Here is a 19,062-nt window from a genome sequence, read left to right as displayed (position 1 = left end):
GCAAAAGGGGGATGCTTGTCCAGACATAACGGTATATGCCTGAGTGTTTTCACAAGAAATGTCTAGATCATTAAATATAATAGGTCTCAGCTGCAGTTTTGATCACTGAAGCATGCACACAATTCATCACAGCAAATTAGGTACGTCTTTGTAACTTATCTTTCTGCAATTTGCTGGCACTTTTTAGAGAGCTGAAACTTATATTGTATGTGCTGCAGAAGCCATTTCAGATAAAATATTCTGTGTTTATTGTTGGAGAACAAGGATTCACTAATAACAAAAACATGGAGCGGTGTATGTTTCTGCTCCTGTATCTTGCAGAACCAGCAGTAGTACCAGCAGAGATGCCCAGCCACATTCATTACTTATATATTTTAGTGAATTTCTTGTCTGCAGTAAAAGAGATATAAGCTTCAACATCAGACTGTTTGTGCCAAATTCTATCCTACAGCCCATTCAGGAAACCTGAGGCAGCCGTGGTTCTCAATCATTACACAGCCCATTTATCTGATAGGAGTTTTGTCCTCTCTGCCTTGCTGAAACGTTGCTTGTTCTTTAAAAGCTTAGTTTGACCTTTGGAAAGAAAAGGCATTTGCTATTTTAATTTTTTTTTTGAGAGAGAGAGAGAACCTGAACCTACTTAAATAGAAATTGGCATTCAAAAGCAGCACAGTTATTGAAAAGCATTTACTTTATTACTGGAAGAGAACAGACGCTAGTGAGCTTGAAAATTACATTTCAGTGGATTCATCAGTTTCAGTCACTAGTTAGTCTGTGAACAGATGGAAATATTTGTAACAGTTAACGTGAATTTATACCTTGCATTTCTACATTTGCCTTAAGAGCACTGGTATCTTAGCTGCTGACTAGAAGAATTTGGAGATGTACTTTATCTGTTTTATTTTTCTGAAAGATGATATGGTTGTTTCTAATTGCAAGGATTTCTTGCATGATAGAAAGGGCCTCCGTTTTCAGAAATGTGAATGATATATAGCTCCTGTGTAAGGAAAATCTTGTAGAAGAATCCCCCAGTACGGCTGCTGCAGAAAAAAATAAACATCTCAGCCTAAACCCAGATAAACCCCCATGGAATGAGAAAATAATTTTCAATAACCAGATATTTTTAACTCTGTGTATGAAGGTAGTAATCACAGTCGCCTGTATCTGCATCTAGGGTGTGCCACAGTCCTAATTTCTTGTCTCTTCCCCCCACCCTGAAATTTAAGGCTACTGGTTAACAGAGCAATGCATTAAGCACTCCACCTCCAAAACAGAAAGAAATACTGCCCTAGCCTCTACCATGTGGCATCTTTAGGTTTCGGGGATTTCGTTTAAATCTGAAATTTATGTCCAGGAGAAATAAATTATTAGATTGTAAAAGCAGCTGGGGAGGGAGTAAATATAGTCTCTTTTGTCCTCTATATCATTTCCCCAGGAAGATAATAAATGTGTGGCAAGCGTCTTGTGTTTCTTCAGTCATACAAATGTGGTGTGTGTGTTGTATTTCAGACGTGAAGCCTAAATTCCAGACAGGAAATCCTGGAGTGATACTGCACTGCCGTTGCCTACTGCTGTGGTGCTGGCAGAGCCCCCATCACTTTTACCGTTAGAAGGAATTTGAAAAATAGTTTCATGAAGAAATTTTAAAGGCTGTGGGTATACTTCTGATTTGCTGAGTAAGAGATTTAGGGTGTAATCCTAGGGTTTATGTCGTCGGTCAGTGAAAGGCAGCCAGAGCAGTGGTGTCAGCCCCGGCTGCTGGAGCAAGCTGAGGACAGGGGTCCTGCCCTGTGGCCTGATCCCAAGGGCCAGTTTTCCTAGGGTGGCTTTAAAGAGCACGAGAGACACTCTTGCTAATTCTTCGCTGCCTTACCTGTTATTGCTCTGTGAGGTCAGATACATGAAGCAAGCGTGATGAGTAGTCAGGAAAAAAAATGGGGCCTGATAAGAACAAAAGGAGAAGGAACAGTTCAAAAATCTGCTGGTAGCTTCCCTTCCTTCACCTGCGCTTGTGCATAGGGCTGTCATTGCCTGCACCTCCGTGCTCGTCAGGAAGGTTGTCAGTATTTTCAGCCCAGCCTATTTTCAGGGACCTGAAAACAGCCCTGGAATAACCTTGCCGCTCACTCTTTCTGAGTTTGCTTTCAGAGAAGTATATTCAGTCAGATGATGTTTTCTTAATTAATACTCTGCTTTGACATCATGTTTTGAGAGTAGTTTTAAAGCTCCCTTTGACCAGAGGGGAAAGGAAGAAAGGTAAAATAATTTAGAATACAACTATACAACTTGTTTTCAGATTGTACCTGTTTCTGTGGTTTCTGCTTATGTTAAAAAAAGAAATGGGATGGGAGTGTTTGGTGCACGGGCTGGGGGTGCATGTGCAGTGACCCAGCTTCTGCAGTAACTGCTAATGGATGGATTGTTATTGCTCTCTTCATTCTCCACATCTCATGTTAATAGAATAACTTACAAGATACTAAACTGTGTATCCTTAGTGAGGTGATGGGGCTTTGCTGGAAAAATCTAGATGATAGAGGTAAGACCCTACGTGCTGATGGGATCAGTGTAGAAACAGCTCATGGCTTTGTGTAAGGTCAGCTTGGGTTCAGTGAGGCTCCGTCACCCCAACTCTGCATGAGCTAGCCCAGATTTGAAGCAAGCAGTCCTGCGCTTAGCAAGTCAGCCGTGCTTGAGCTGATTCGTTGCAGAGTGTCTTGTGTGACTTCTGTGCCATGTCCTGGGCAGGCGGTATGGACACCCTGAGGTCACCTCCACACAGAGCACGTCCGCAGAACCAAATTGCCTTGGCTTTGCACCGTGCAGAAATGGCCAAAGCACCGCCCGCACCGTGCCAGCCCTGAGGGAGAGCTCCTGCCTGACCACCGAGCCTCCTCATTTGTTTCTGTTGCACAGTTAAACCTGAATAAATTGCCACGGGCATTGAGGTTTGACTGCATATAGCGTATCTGTCATCAGTGCATTACATTACTGTCTCTCCAAAAGGAGTAAAGAGGAGGTGTAGAACATACTTACTTCTGAAAAATTCGTCCTCCTTTGGGGCCGACACATGCTCTTAGTCTTTGCATGAAATCACAATTGTTTAAAATGTAGCCTCTCGCTGTTCAGAAGGCAGATTTTCCCAAGACCAGCGACACTGCTGTAATGGAGTAGCACTGGCTGGAAAATCCCATTTTTTAACAGTTGTTTCGCGCACACACACCCCGCAGCAATGTTGCCTCGCTATTTTGGCTTGTGATGTCTTGGAGGAGATGGCTCATATTGGTGATATTTTGGCCCCTCTTTTACTTACGGGAGCAAACGCTGCTTGGCTCCTTCACACTGGTAGCTCCTCTGGGGTTAATTCCTCAAGGCAGTGGGCAGTGGGCTGAGCACAATCCTGTCTGCAGATTTCTGCTCTGCTGGTGGCATGTACACTAATGGGGAAGCATATAAAGTACTTCTGTAAATGTGGCCTTGCTATTTTATAGCAGAAAGACTTGCATTGGAGGATTTTTATGCCCCTTTTGAAATTTGAAACCAGCAATAACAGCCATTAAGTCCAAGGCAACAGGTCACTGGCCAGCCATTTTGTCGGCCCGAGCAGTATGTGGGTGCCACGTGCCAGGAATATTTATCTGCCTTTAAGAAAAATGTATCCATAACACAAGGCAATACAATTTCTCAGATCAGTATTCCATTAGAGGGGATCATACTTTAGTTGCTGCATTTTAAAAGAATTACTGATGGAAGGACTGTGATGCGCTGTAGCCTGGCTGTGGATGGGTGCTGCTCGCATGCAGTCCAGCTGTCCACACTTGCTTGTTTGGTCCAAGGAACCTGGTTCAGCTGCCGCTCCCATCATTCCATGAAGGATGTTGCCTAAGTGAAGAGTGCAAGATGTGCCCCTGTTAATGTTTGCATTGAAATTCCCAGGTCAGGCTTAAACTCTTTTACACCTGGACCTTACCAAGAGGAATACCTAACTGGTGCAGAAGAAAAAAGCTACAAAAAATCAGATGGTTTTCAGTGACCCTTGCCGTACCGAAGAACAGCAGAGCAAGTTAAGGAGCCAGTTTTACATTCAACTTTGAATTTCCTGGCTTCTGTTGGGTTATAGCCCCATGGAAATGGTCACTTATTGAAGCTTTTGTCTGTGCATTTTGTCGGGTGACTACTGAAGGTACTGTGTGAAGTGTTTCCCTTTTGCTCTAAGTATTTTTTAAGAAAAGGAGTGTGAGAGGATGCTGTCCTGGTCATATAGTAAAGACCTAATCAGGAAATCATTTAGTGTTTATAGAAGAGTCACAAAGGGTCCCATAATGATGATGCCAGCCCTCACGTAAATGAACAATTAACTGGCTTCTGCAATGTGATTTAACTTGGATCAAGGAGGGGTTAATGAGATACGCTTCAGATAGGCTTCAAATAAATCAACAAGTTATGCTTTTGAGAGGAGTATCTAAGGATTCCTGGAAAATGGTTTTCCTCCTGGAAAATGGTTTTCCTCCTGGAAATTATTTCAAAACATCATTGCTTCCCTGAGCAGGACCAATAAGTAGATAAAAACAGGTCAGCACTGCGCCATGCATTGAAGATTTCGGTGTAGCACAGGCAAAGGGGGGGTCCCTGTGGGCAGTAGATGCTTTCTCTGATCGGTGTGTGGCTTAGATTTGAAAACGGACTGGAAGTGAGGTGTTTGCATTCGCTAGGATGGCTTTGGAGGGTTACTCTGAACTCGGGCAAAGGGCATGCAAGCTGCGGCACGCCGGGTGGGTGACCACGTCCGTGGGGCGCGGGGGTGGCTGGGGCCGTGAGCACCGGGGCGCCTGTGGGACCAGCTCGCCAGAAAAACACAGGCTGATCAAGCCGAGGTTAGAGCACCAGGTGTTGGTGGCTGAGTGGCGTGCTGGGATCCTGCAAGCTCTTCCCTGCTCTCGGGATTAGCAATGGCTCTGGGATCCAGTCAGGGAGAAATGGTGGGGCTGAGGGAGGAGTGGAGGAATTCTAAAAATATTCTGGTTTTATGCACTTCTGACAACAGTAATTACATTTGTCCCTCTCCCTTTGCATTTAGGAGGTGTAAGGTTCTTCTCTCAGCTTATTTTGATCTTGTACGTGGCGTACTGTAGACTGCAAGTCACAAGGACGCTCATAAATTTGCATTTCTGAGTGAAATTCTCAGGAGCGTGCAGTCCCTCTGGACAAGTATTATTAGCTCCCTGGTTTCATTGGGTGCCTCAGTGAATCATGGTGTGTTTACGGCTAGTTTCTCTAACAGAAGACTCCGGTTATCTCTTAATAATGTATTCCCCTGTGGGTTTTATTTCCAAAGTGCCATGGTAAGGAGATTTTCCCAAAGGCTTCAGTTTGCTTTTGTGCTTCAGCATTTTACCCAGTGTTCTTGGAAGAAGCGTATAGACTTTCTGGTGAGGCATTTAATCAAATAGAAGAGACTATGCCAGGCTGAGGCTGGCGTTTGGAGTTCACTTGTAATAGGCTCACCTTGGTTTATTTTGAGTTTTTAGAGAAGAATAGGAAGATATGGCAGGTCTAGAAGACTGATGATACAGAATTATTAGTCTGAAGTGGAAAGGGGAAAGCGTGTTAGGTGAGTTGTCAAAGTCTGATTAGGACTAAACAACCTGAATTAGAAGGGAAATTAAATTCATAAATCACCTAAAAAATCCTTAGCTGGTGTGAGAAAAGGCTGGTGCTGGGAAAAATAACTCTAAGAAGGTCTTTGTATAAAAAAGTAATTTTTCAAACCTAGAATAACACAGAAATGCCTATCAAAATTCAAGAATAGATTAAAATAAACAGAAGCGGTGTAAATATAGAGATAAAACCGAGCAAGTATGTTGCTGGGACGCTGCCGCGTGGCAGCAGAGCACGCAGCCCCCGGAGTGCAGAACAAAGGCAGGCAGCGGGGCAGGGGGTGCCTCGGGGGCTGCCGGGGCTTTACAGACCAGTGCCTGGGCAGTTGCATGTCAGTAGAGAAACATGCCAACCACAGAAAGAGACCTGTAAAATCCAAGCAGAGAGAATTTAGGCGGTCACGTGTGGAGCAGCTTTTTTCCCCCCGTAAATATTTCACGAGTTCTGAATCTTCCTGCTGGACTCTGGATGAAGTTCCAAGTCACTGGAGGAGCCTGGCAGGTTTCTGGGGGTGCCTTGGGGCGTCCCCCTGGTGAGCATGCACTGAGGGGGGCTGCCCAACCTCCCCAGCAGGTGCGGAAACCCCGGGGGTGCCGGGGCCAGCTCGTTCCTGGCACAGACGAGTGTTTCTGCGTCCCGGTACCAGTGGAAGGTGCGTTTGGCCCCAGAGTAATCACGTATGTGCAAGCGTCAGACACCAAACCTCCAGGTGTATTTTCTTAGACACTCAAAGTGATTTTTTATTTTTTTTTTTCTTGGTTCAATAACTTGTAAAGGACAGCTTCCTAACTGCATTTGTTGAAGTGCCGTCTCAAAGTGTGCTGATACGGGGACTGACTGACACATGGCAAGTTATCAGATGCTGAGAGATGAAGGAAGCAGTAACACAGGCAGCCGATTCCTTTCACAAAGGATGTGTCACCTTTCGTTTGCCTCTACCTCCATTTCAAGGGATTCTTCAAATAAAGAAGGGACATGTGAACCTGTCTTGCCTGACATATTTTTTTTTTATTGAGTACCATGATAACTTGAAGTTCACTTGTTACAAGCATTTTATATAGTGGGTGAAATACCAGGGGAAAGGAAAGAAGTAATACTGTATTTCCTGAAAAACCATGATCTAAACAGATAAATGTCACTGGGTAAAAGCTACCTGAAACAACTGGAAGGGCAATTAACACCTGGTTTTATGGGAAACATTGGTTACCACTATCAGTTTTAATGAAGTGTATTAACTAAATTGTGTTCTGAGTATTCATTCAGCCCTGTTTATGGCACACTCTTGAGTACATTTACTGTTTGTCAGAAGTGCAAACTAGTGAACATATGAGGCTTTAAGACAGGCCATCTGTTAGTCTTAGACCCTTGGATAATTGTCAAACAGTTCTAAAAATAAGCACATACAAACTGCAAGGGGGTGCAAAGGTGATTTTTCTTTAAAGTCTGATATCAAAGGGAAAGTAGCAACCAGAAATTAAAAATAAAAATAAGTAGGTTTATCGTAAAACAAGCTCATTCTCCTTTTCTCCCTTTTTCTCTCCCTCCCCCCACCCCCCCCTTTCAGTGTGGGTTTTGTTGGTTGTTTTTTTAATTTAGATTTTTTTCCTCTTGCTCTTCTGGGTCATGGCATCCCTTGAATGCCTCTCCAGTTTAGGATTAGAGCAGCACCAATTTAAGGCTCACAGCTTTCTGTAGAGAGCATAATCTCCAATGGCTAAAGCAAGGGTCGTCTTGTGTCCTCTGCCTAAAGTAATCCCTTTATAAAGTCAAGGCATAAAGATTTTCATCTTTATAGATTGCTTTTAGAGGGAAATAGTACTTGTGCACATACATGTGTGTGCTTATGGATATATAATGAGGAATAACAGTCGAGAGATTTTTGGACCGGTTTGAATTCAAAAGATGCAAAACATTGTTTGAAAAAAGAATGCTGCAGATGGTATTTCATAAATATTTAGACACTCTAGCTTCTGTTTTGTAGCAATTTGGAGGGTTTGTTTTGTCTTTTTTTATATATATGTTCAAATGTGAGGTTTGAACTTTTGCTCCAAGTCAGCGCCTGAATCTGAGGTTTAGCTTTTGTCTGGCAAGCTGTGTGCGTTGACAGTCCGTGGAGGGAGCGCTTCTCTTGTTCCCCCCAGCCCCACTCCGTAAGGGGCAAAGGCAGGAGAATGGGGAGAAGGGGGCACAGCCCCAAGGAGCCCCCAGCCAAGACCCTGATCCCTGGGCTTGGGGCCGGACGGTGCCTGAAGGGCTGGCAGAAACCTGGACAGGGAGGCAGGGAGGGACAGCGAGAGAAGCTACCTGGGCCCTCACCTGGGTCTGGAGGCCCCCCTGCAAGTTGGGAAAAATATGAGGATTAATAGGAATTGCCTTCCGTGTCACAAGATCAGGCAGCTGTGTTCATGCAGCACCCCTGGGTGGGTGTTCCCAGCCTAGGGCTGGCGTTTTCGGGCTGGGTGGGATTGCAGTGCCACGGCAGCCCCAGGCGCGAAGCCACGGGGGCAGCCAGGGAGGCACAAGCTGTGCGAGCAGCGAGTGCTCTGGGCTTCCTCGCCCAAAAACGCAGCGTGCTCGCGCGCACGGGCCACCCCACGGCTAATTGCCAGTTAGGTTTCATGTCGGCTGTTTGTCATGTGAATCTATTATCTCCGTAATTCCTATGGAAATGATTTGAGGAATGATTTCTGTTCATTTTAATGGGAATTGGAAGGGGAGAGAGAGGGTTTGTAACCTTCCGTCGGGGTCCCAGTCTTTATGTAACACTGCAGAAGGCTTATGAATTTCACTTGAGGGTGGTGGGCATCACCAGCCCTGTTGTGCCATTTCTTAAACTCTGTATAACATAGATCTGTTAGGTGTATATGCTCGTGCACATAGACAGTATACCTCTAAATGGCTGGTACAAAATAGCTAAATACGTAGCAGATGCACAATGGCGCTATAGACTGGATGTATTATGGCCCCAAACCATTATCACACCCCTCGCAGTTGCGTTTTATTTTTTTCACCTGCTCCTGTGTAGTACACCTGTGTCTTGTTGGCAGTGAACGTCACTGCAGTGTGGGAGACTCCCAGCTTGACTGCCTGGCTTGGAGCTTTGCTCCATCATGTGCTGCTTTTTTGTGTGCGTTTTTTCTCTCGATCTTTATATAGCTTGTAAGAGTTCTTTGCTCTAAGTGATCATCTTTCAAGCCTGATGCTTTCCTTCTCGACACAGTGCTCTGAAAATGGAGATTGTCATGCCCATGTTTTCATAATAATGCATGTAGAAAAACAGAGAAAAAATCATTATAGATGTCCTGCACAAATGGCTTGATCCACATCCAGAGGGCAGGCAGGGGTTATCCCCAGGGAAGGTCTGGAGAGCCATCAGTATCTACGTGGACAATAATCAGCCATTCTTTGAAATCTTTTTACTTCCTGCAAAACCCATTGCCCAGTTCCTTGGTCACAGACACTTCTGCAAACGGTTCTTTTGGGGATTGTGCAGCCAGTAGAAAATTTCCACTTAAACACTGCAACAACCCCAAGGCTCGGGGTGGTTGCATTTTTCCCACTGACGTGGCTAACGGGATTGCTATCCAGTTTGCGTGGCTATTAAGATAAGAAAAGAAGAAATTTTCCAACCTTGTCCTATAAATAAGCTGTGACTTACTTCATCTTGACAGGTGACTTAGTGCTGCTGTAGAGTTTTCCAGCTGCAATAATGTCTCAGAATGATGTATTCAGTGGGGTATCAGCTGTGAGCCATGTGTAAACCAGGGGGCCTAACAGGAGCTGTGAAGAACCATTTTTACTGTTCAGCTTCCAAACCATGTCCTGCCTCCTGCCAGCCCCCAAATGCATACGTGTACGGATGGCTTTGTGAGCAGGGAGGCATGTGCTAACGCACACACAAGCAGGCCTGGAGAGGCTTCATTTTTACGGCTGCTCTGTTTTCCTTTGGAAATCACCATTCAGATAATTTTTTAAACGATAACTTCTAGACTTGAAAATTCACACCTGAGCTGTTTCCTGCCAGCCCACCCTCCTGCTGGAAAGGTGGGTGACGTTTTCTTAGGCTTAGGAAGCATTCCTTAGAAGCGTTCCTGTAGTATCACAGGTTTCAAATGATTGCTGCCTTCTGGCCTCGATGATTTCTTCCTGGCACCTGGAACAGCCCAGGGTGAACGCTGTTTCTGCTAAGGCACAGGGCATTCCCAATGCCAGGACTGACTGATTTTTCAATTGCTCTGCAAGTCTGGTCAGCGTGGGGCGTTTTGTCTGTGGGCACACCCAGAAGTGCCTGATAAAGTTATTCGATAAAGCATGGGTCAAACATGCAAAACATACCTGTGAGAGGAAACAAAAGCACTGAACGCATAGGACGCTTTTTGACATCCTCAAAGCACAACTGCAATAAGCTGCACACGCACGGGGCAGAGGGAGAGGGAGCAAGAAGGTAAGACATGATGGTTGCTAGTAATAGGAGACAGGTTGCCAGACTTTTTTTGGAAAGCATGTTTGTGTGGTCTGAAATGCATTTTAATAGGTGAGAAACCTATACTGGTGGCAGAGGGTACGGGTAGGCTTTTGTGGGTCTTCAGAATACACACCAGTGGTGGTTGTACGGTACCTGCACATGCAGGAACCTGGAGGTCTGGTGTTCACCAGCACTTGGGCGTGCAGGATCTGCTCTCTGAAAGGCAGGGGGAGGCTTTGGTGCACGCAGGCTCTTGGGTCCGTGGGCATTACAGATACGTCTGTGACGTCCTGTATGAAATGTGGCTCTATTTATTAACTCCTTGGTCCAGGGACTAGTCAGCATATTGATTGCCAGTAGCGCATGCCAAGGGAATAAATGGTATATTCCCAAGATATTAAGATAAAAATCAAGATTTGCATATGACAAACCTATGGTTTGTTTGGGTTTTTTTAACTGCTAGCCCCATGGTGTGGCTAGTTTCTCAGTTCCTACTTGACCCAGCTCTGAGTGACTGCAGGATTTGAGTATAATGCATTTTTTTCTTCGCATGAACTCTGCTCACAAACCCAGTATATTCATTGTATTAGGAGTGTTCAGAATATATTACTAACCTGTGTTTGAGGAGGGAGGGCTCACAATGAAAGCTTCATTATCAGATTTAGAGCCACATACTATTCCTTTATTGACCTGCCTGGTGTAATCAATGCAGCAGCCACGCAAGTTTGAAATCATGTTCCCTGACTGTAGACTGTGCGTCATGCATCTAGTGCTGATTGTGCATTATCTTTTAAATGACACTGCCTAAATAAGTATGGATTTGTCTACCACAAATAACCCTTCTTTCGATTTGAAGATGGTGAACCTTTCGCTTCTTTTATTGATGTTCAGGATGACCTAAAAATAGAACTGTAATGAAGTGCACAAGAAATGGCCATTGTTAAAATGCAGAGGAGAGGCCGGTGTATTCTTTCACATTTTCATGCTTTCCCAGTTTGGTTTAGCGGACAAGCTTCTTGTCAGTGCTACCGTTGTGTTTATAGGGCTCCATCCCTCCTTTTCCATAAAGTCATTATTTGATTAGAGAATAACATCCAGCACTGCAAAGGTCATTCCTTCTTCAGGCCAGCAAAATTTGCATGTATAGCAAAGTAAAAAGCCATTGGATTTTATGTTTGGTGATGTTAAATTGTCTAAAAGCAAAGAAGTTTCGACTGTCAATTCACTTAACGTTATTTGAGGATGATGCTTTATCCGCTGATAAGCTTTCCAGGTCTTTGCACAGTCCTTCTGTATTTTTGATTCTGAAATATTTAGCGTCACACCGACCGGGGCAATGCTCAGAGGGCTAGTGTTACGCTAAACAAGGTACAGTTATTTTGCAATTTCACCAGTTGATTGTATTTAATCTCACAAGGGCTCCTTCTGCGTGCGCGGCAGCTACGGTGCTTCGGCCGCCTCTGTGCCCTCCTGGCACGGCCCTTGTTGTGCCGAGTTTCCTCCAGGCCGCCCCCCACAATATCGCAGAGAACTTTTGCCATTTTTTAGGAACTCAGCAGCACTTGTGACACCTGGTGGTCACGTTTTGGGAGTGCACAGTCCAGAAATGCTCCTGCCCGCAAACGGGGTCACCACTCCTTCCGCAGAGGGTTTCCATCGGGGGGATGTCATCTCTGCATTAAGCGGAGGGTCGTTCTTTTTACTGATCAAGATGTAACTGGATAGTGTAGAAGGACCAGATGATTTATGAAAAGTTAAAATATCTTACTTTATTTTAAAGCTTTGTCATTGTAAATAAATAATTAGATTCAAAATTCATTGTGTGTTTAAAAACTTATTCTTCAAGCTGGTGGGCTTACCCAGTTCTGTTATTAGGCAGATGGAGACTAGTAAAATTGCCTAGGCTTGAAATAATGCAAATGAAATTTTATATTCGGGGATGCTGGGATCCCAGCTCAAGAAAAGCTCACCATGAAGCACATCTCCAGTTGCTCAAATCGTTGAATAATCATACAAATAAAGCTGAGCTTATATATAGGACTGGGGTTTCAGTTAGCACACAAAATGTAGGTGAATTGGTACTGCTCTAAAAATACGCTTCAAGGTTGGCTTCGCAATTTATTGGCTCCTGCACAAAATGGCAAGACAGGTCAGCATACTCTGATGTGAGATACTGTGATGGCATGAGGCTATTACAAATCTACCAAAAGGAAAAAAGGGAGCAAAAAAGATCCTAAACTGCTGAAAGAAATGTGCAGTGCAAAGTCTATTCTTTAAAGAGATTTAACTCCTGGGTTACATGTCCAGCCTTTTTTTTCTGCTGGGTATATTACCCTGGTGCCTGAACTGGCGGTTCAGCTGTTATTGCCGAAGTATTTCTTGGACTGAGAAGTGCGTGTCACAATCTGGTGTCTCTTGCTGCCAGTACTTGCACCCGGTACTAGTGAGAATAAAAGAGTAAAATATGGCAAGGGTTCTCCCTGCAATTCAGATATTTTTTTTTTTAATTGTTACAGTTAAGGGAATCCCTAAAGGCAGTTTTTGCCCATGAAGTGTTACCACTTTCTTTGTATGTATTGAAAGGGGGGAGGGGGGGAAAAAAAAAAGAAAAAAAAAAGAAACCCTCATGGCTGTACTTGGCTTGTAGCATTTTTTTTCTAAGTTCATGCCAGCATTAACAGATCTGTCAGAACAAAGCAAATGTGTCATATTGGCAGCTGTTACTTAGGAGTACTTTTTCTTTATTGCATTTTGTTTTGTAATAATTGAGAAGCTTTTATGTCGCGCTCTGCATAAATGGTACTGAGTGGGAGGGTATGGGCATGCTTTCTATTATTCTGCCCCTCATGCATGTCTCCTTTTTTCGTCTTTCCAGAACCACACATTGAGCCAGCACGCACAGTGAGCCACTGGCACTACAGGACACCTCTCTGCAGAAGACTTGACGGTGGCACAGTGGGGAGGACCATTTGAACATTACATCCAATCAAAGTGTCATTTGCAACCCAGATGTAAAACTCTAATGATTTGGCCATGAGGCGCTGCTATTATAAGCAGCTGGAAATGAATATTAATGGAAGAGATTAAAAGTATTCCATGCTCAGTATTTTTTATTGTCCTGCTTCAGCTAGTGTACTTTAGAGCTTCTGCTTCTGACTGAATTTATAGTGTTAGATAAATCTGCTTTGATGCTGTTGCCCTTTGTTGCTTCTTGTATTATATTGATAGTTAAAGATTAGGTGTGATTTTTTTCTTTTTTGTTAACTGCTTTTTAATTGCAATTTTAGGTAACTGTGCATTGTGATGTGATTGCTTGGCTATTGTCTGAATATTTCTTTTTAATTTTTTAATTAAAGACTAATGCTTTGATTGGATTTGCCAGTTCACCGGACAGTGATTAAAACTATGTAATGAATATAATCGGTTTCAGTGCAACTGGATGGTCTGCTTTATAAATGTGACTTAATCTGATTGCAATAACTAGTACAGTTCAATAAAGGGAATACGTGAGCTTAGCATCAGAGGTTGTCTGTCTGTCAGTGCATGCTGCCTCACCGCTGCTGTGTGTAAATCACAAAGTGACCGCTCACCCGATGGCAGAGAGTGTTCTGTGCCCCAGGAAGAAGGAAAATTGGGAGAAAGTGAAAGCTACGTTCCTGCATCTGGCCGTGTGTTTGCTTCTGGATGCACCCCCTGGGCTCCCACGGTAGGTTGAGGTGAGGTAAGAACATCTACTATAAATCTGAGCACGAAAAGGCGTTGCTAGCTTGTAATACTCTTACTCTTACTTTTACTCAAGTCAACAAGAACGGAGGGGACCTGGTCTGTAGCTGCCTTGACCCTATCTCTGTGCGTGTTTCAAAAAAATAGCTTTCTGGATTGTATACAAATGCGCAAATATTGGATCAGGCCTTGGAGACTTGGAGGCTGTATTTCAAGCACGTGGACCTCTAGGTCCCCAGGTACTGTAGTCCTATGTAACTGCTATACTACTGACACTTGAAACTGCTCTCGTGCAGCCTAACAGACCTAATTAGCAGGCTTGGTTTTTTCTTCTTTTTAAACATCTCCTATGGTAATGAGGTAAGGTATATCTCCATTCAGAGAAAGAGTCATTTTAACGACCATGGACCCCTTTGGAAAGTTAGTGAGATGCAGTTCTCATGGCATCCCCTACGTGAATGAATCATCATCATCATGAAAGATGTTTAGCAGTTGTGACAGCTGAAATGATGTGGTTACCCATTCCCACGATGTACAAGGCTTTGCAAGGCTACGGCATAGGAACATGCACTTTTAGAGCCTTTCAAACGTCGCTGCACTGAACCAGAGCCCAACTGGTTGTCATTGTACCATGGCCGAGCTTCGAGCATGTAAGTGGTATTTTGTAGGAAAAATGTTTTCAAGGATGTGTAGTCAATGCCCAAATTAGTTCATATAGCGAGTTTATTAACAACTGCAAGGGCACAGCTTGTTGACACACTGCAGACGGTATTTTCAACATTTTGACTCCTGCTGATGTTGTGCTGCACACACATAGCTCCTTTAAGACAGTGGGACATACTGCATGTAAGGGAAGGCATAAGCGGGCATAACCAAAGTAGGGTCATCCCTAAAGCAGGAAGCACCAGAGCAGGTGCAAGTTCTAGCTCGAGAAAAGTTTCACCTGTCTGGGGGAAAAAGAAAAAAAAGAGTACTAACATCCCATCTGGGGCAAATGCTAGATACATTTTTTATTCTGCTAGTTACTCTGCTGAAATAGCATTCCATGGACAGTCTGAAAGAGTTTAGGCTCAAAATTTTCATTTGTGATAAATTTATGAACCCTAATGTAACAAAACTGACTTTTCTTAATTCCAGAGGACAGTTCTGTTTTCATCCAGTTAATTCTTAAGTCACTGCTTATGCAACAAAATCATTGTACTAAAATGATCCATTTCCAGAAAGTGTAAGAGTTCTGTCTGATTATTTCTTTATAAGCCATGGCACAGATGTTTATGGGCTGAAAAATTAGCTAATGAAATCACCAATTCATTATTCTCATTCATAATGTATGCATACTGCTAACTCACAGACAACATTTTAAGATGGGAAATGGAAAAGCGTCTTGTAGTACAGGCTCACAGACATGCCCTTGCAAGAAAAGCTACCTGGGAACATGCAGCAGATACTTTGGCAACGGCTCTTGTGCCATCTCCTCTGTGCTAAAAGCAAGGCAGCAGGTTCTCACAATGAAGATACTGCAAAGGGAGTTGCTTTGACCAACGCTGGGTCTGGAATGATGCATGATCACTTCCGGGCAGGCCTTCAGAAATGAAAAGGAAGATGCAGGTTTCTACCTTCAGGAAAAGGTTCTGTGTTGGGAATCCCAAGAGTGAACTGATGTTTCCATGCAACTCTGAGAGCTGCTTTAGTAGTGCCGTATTGAAGCACATGCCTTTGTTGCAGCATCTCCCAGCTGACTAGTTAAGACTAGGTGTATATTCGCTGTGCTGAGATGGGGAACTTCCCATCTGGGGGATCCAATTCTGAGCTGCATAATTTTCCCCACCTGTACTGGAAACGCGGGCATGGAGCCAGGGTGCCAGGGGTCCACGTGCAGCCGGGCAGGGCCGGGCAGGCTGGTGCCTAAGTTGTGTGTTGCATCTGCCGTGAACTGTGACCAGAGCACAGGCAGGGATGCCAGTAAGGAACGGTTCGGTTTTCCAACCTGCCTTTAAAAGGCTGGGGACCTCAGAGCACGAGAGTGAGGGCTGTGGTTCTGCCCCATCTTCTTCATCCCTTCTGGTATATAAGCTTCCCTCCTGAGCAGCACAAGTCAGGCTGGAAAGAAGGGCTGGACTATGCCCCCAGGGCTGGGAAAAAATTGAGCTGTGGTCCTCTTCTGCAGGTGCTTCAGTATCCTACAGTACTTGGGTAATATTTGAACACTAATGCAGAAGTGCTGCTTTTTAAAATTTTCTTTCATAAGACAATACGTACAGAAGCGCAGGGACACTCGCCATGAATATGCTGGGCTGCTTTGTGGTATTTTTGATATAACCGGGCGCATATGAGCAATCATTGTTAACAACTGCAGCGCGCACCATGGCAAGGGATGGTGCTGCCTTGATAACCTGCTGTCTTAGGGGCCAAAGAAGTCCAGGGTGGGGGTGGGGGTGAAAGCTACTGCAAGGAAGCAGAGAGCGAGCCATCAGCTCTTGTGCTCCTGCCATGCAGCTGCAGCTGCGATGCGCTGGACACCTGCAGCTCCCAGCGTTGCTCCTTGGCCTGTGCCAGCGTGCAGCGCAGCCGTCTGACCCTTTTTTCCAGGGCCCGAGTCTCCCCGGACAGGGCTGCACCAGCCAGGGCGCCGGGTGGCAGAGCTCTGCGCCGAGACCTGGGGCCTTTGTCCCGTGGTTCTCCTGCAACTGTTTGTTCTGTGCCGCCCGTCCCCCTTGGGAGCAGGGCAGAGCAGCCCTGCACTGGTACAAAACACAGCTTTGCTGGCATAGCTGCAATCACACCAGGGAGTGCTTCGCAGTGTAGTATATAGTTCCTGTATCCGTTAAAAGCTCCTAGGGAAAACAGAGCCTAACTGCAGGTGGAGAAAGATAATATCACAGCTTCTGGTACATGTCTGAGGTTTCACCCCTTTTCTTAGCGGCCAAGAAGTGCTACAGAAGGCATTTGGAAAACAGTCAGCAATGTTGGCTCCAAAGGCACCTGTATTTCATCAGCTACAACACACTGAAAGTGGGACGGAAAGCCTTTCTGTAGTGTTTCCCTGCCTGTCTGTAACTCGCAGCTCCTGCGCAGTGGTGTTGCAGACGTGGGCTCACACGGGCTGCTCAGGGTGTGGGTGACACGGATGACTCACAGGTAAGTGCAAACCAGAATTGCCGAAATTCTGGCTGGAGGATTGGCTTTAAGCAAAAAGTCACCTTACCATCTGAGTGGCATTAAGGCCAGTACAGTGTTGGAAACTATGAAAAGAGTTTTAAATGTGTAAAGAAGTTACGTGTAGACAATTTAATGCCTTCAGGTTTAGGCAAATAATGAAATATAAATTTGTATTAACAATGGCTTAACAAAGGACTTGTATTTCTAGCAGTCCAGTCTGTTAGCCCTTATGCACTGAATGATCGTTGCATTTAGCTTCACTACACACCCCCACATCCAGAAAGCACTGAGATACCTAGTCAAGAAGTAGCAGCCAGTCCTGACAGATGACGTAGTATCTGCATAGTCAGCTCTACGCATTTGTTTTACTCCATGCTTCTGTAGATACTTGTCTGATCGATCACCTTCAGCAAGGGGTCACCAGCTTCTGTCAGGTGCCTTACAGTTTTGGAAAAAGCAAGTGCTTGGCCCATGGCCTCCAGAAGAAAGGGGGAGAAAGGAAGTTTGGGGGCCGTTTGAGGGAGAGAATGACTGATCATTTTGTGCTGGAGCATCTGAGTGGGCTGGGGAAGATCACCCCACCGAGCAGCAGCTGGGAGGGAATGTGAAAGGGGGAAATCGAGAAGGGGAAGGGGGCTGAGGGGGTCGTCCCTCCACAACCTTCCTGCCCTCCAGAGGAGTTAATGGACAATCCACCCCCTGGCAGCCATTTCCATTGCAGTGAACCTGCACATCCCGTGTCTGCAGTGCACAGCTCACTTTCTCCTGCCAACGTGTAAGAGTAGATTGGGGTTTGGCGTTTTGTCTGGCTTCTGACGCGTAAATCAGTCCTTGGTGTGGGCAGGGAAGGCCTTTGCTCTGGTGTAAGCGGTCTCTGGGTTTTGGCCTACACCCTAAAGCAGTGAGGCTGCTGCCCTCGCCTCTCTGCCACCTCAGAGAGCTGACCAGCCCCAGCTGTGTGTGGCGGCCGTCTGGACACAGTGCCCCGCTGGCAGCGGCTGGCCAGGGTACGACCGCCCTGCGAGCTGCCATGGCGAGCGTGTGTGAGCTCGAGGGGCGCATGGCCACCGAAGCTCCGCCAGCTCAAGCCTTGGGCCCGACGGACACGTGGCTTGCTCTTCGTCGCTTCGTCTTTTTCTTTTTCTCCCCATTTTTGCCTCTTACGAAACCGTTCATAGTTTTACCTGTCTTCACAAGATCGCCATCAGCCCTGCAGTTTAAGATTCCTCCTCCTGCACCGGGCAGCCGGGGTTTGCCTTCCGGCCTGCTCCCCCCCGGGCCCGGGGGGCAGGCGGTGTCCCAAGGAGACACATCGAGCACCCCAAGAGAAAGCCCAGCTAATTACTGCGTCACCGACAGGTGCGGCCTTCGCTGCCCCAGTACCGAGCTGCACCCGACCGCGCGCCTGTCCTAGCCCCGAGGCACGCCGCGAGGGGCGCACCCCCGGTCCCGGGGATGGGGGGCGCGGGCCCGCCTGAGGCCGGGGCAGCACCGCACGGGGCCCGGCGCCCCCTCAGCCCCGCGCCCCCTCGGCCCTGCCAGGCCTGCGGCTGCCTGGGCGCGCTGCCCGGCCCGCGGCGCGGCTGTCCCCGGCCCGCTGCCATCCCCGGCCATCTGCGCCCCCGCGGCAGGCGGCCCCGGCCCGCGCCCCCCGCAGCCCCCGCCGGCGGGCAGGGCGGGGGCGGCCAGGCCGGCCAGCGGGGCCGGGTGCCCGGGAACTGCCGGGGGGGCGAGGGCCCGGGCCCCGCGCTGGCGGGGAGCGCCCGGCTGCGGGGCGGCCCGGGGGCCCTGGGGGGGCGGCCCGGGAGGGGCCTCCAGCGCCCCGAGCTGCCGTGCGGGGAAGGCCGCGCTTCAGGCCCGGTTCTGAGGGCTCTGGGGGGCGTCCGAGCCCCCAGGTAAAGACAGCCCATGGAAGTACGGCCACAATTTTGCCCATGCCTGGTTTTTACTATTCGTCCATATTTATATACACAGCGGTGCCAAGCTGCTCCGGCAGGTTGGAGAGGCAGTGCGGAGTATTTACTGAATTCTGGGAGAACGTACAGACTAGGTTTTCTGGA

General features: G+C 46.5%; 1 protein-coding gene across 9 annotated transcripts in view; it reads left to right on the top strand.

Moving 5' to 3' along the window:
- Window positions 1–13,641, top strand: part of ZNF423 (zinc finger protein 423) — a 245,577-nt gene extending 231,936 nt beyond the window's left edge. For all 9 annotated transcript variants that reach the window (XM_080411209.1, XM_080411208.1, XM_080411212.1 and 6 more), the window contains one exon: window positions 12,996–13,641. In XM_080411209.1, coding sequence (XP_080267335.1) covers window positions 12,996–13,025 — 30 coding nt within the window. In that variant the 3' untranslated portion in view covers window positions 13,026–13,641. The remainder of the gene's footprint in view (window positions 1–12,995) is intronic.
- Window positions 13,642–19,062: the final 5,421 nt, after the last annotated feature.

The sequence above is a fragment of the Falco punctatus genome (assembly GCF_963210335.1).
Source record: "Falco punctatus genome assembly, chromosome: 14".
NCBI classification, from domain to species: domain Eukaryota; kingdom Metazoa; phylum Chordata; class Aves; order Falconiformes; family Falconidae; genus Falco; species Falco punctatus.
Note: the sequence above shows the minus strand (reverse complement) of the source record. Positions and strands in the feature narration are given on the sequence as shown.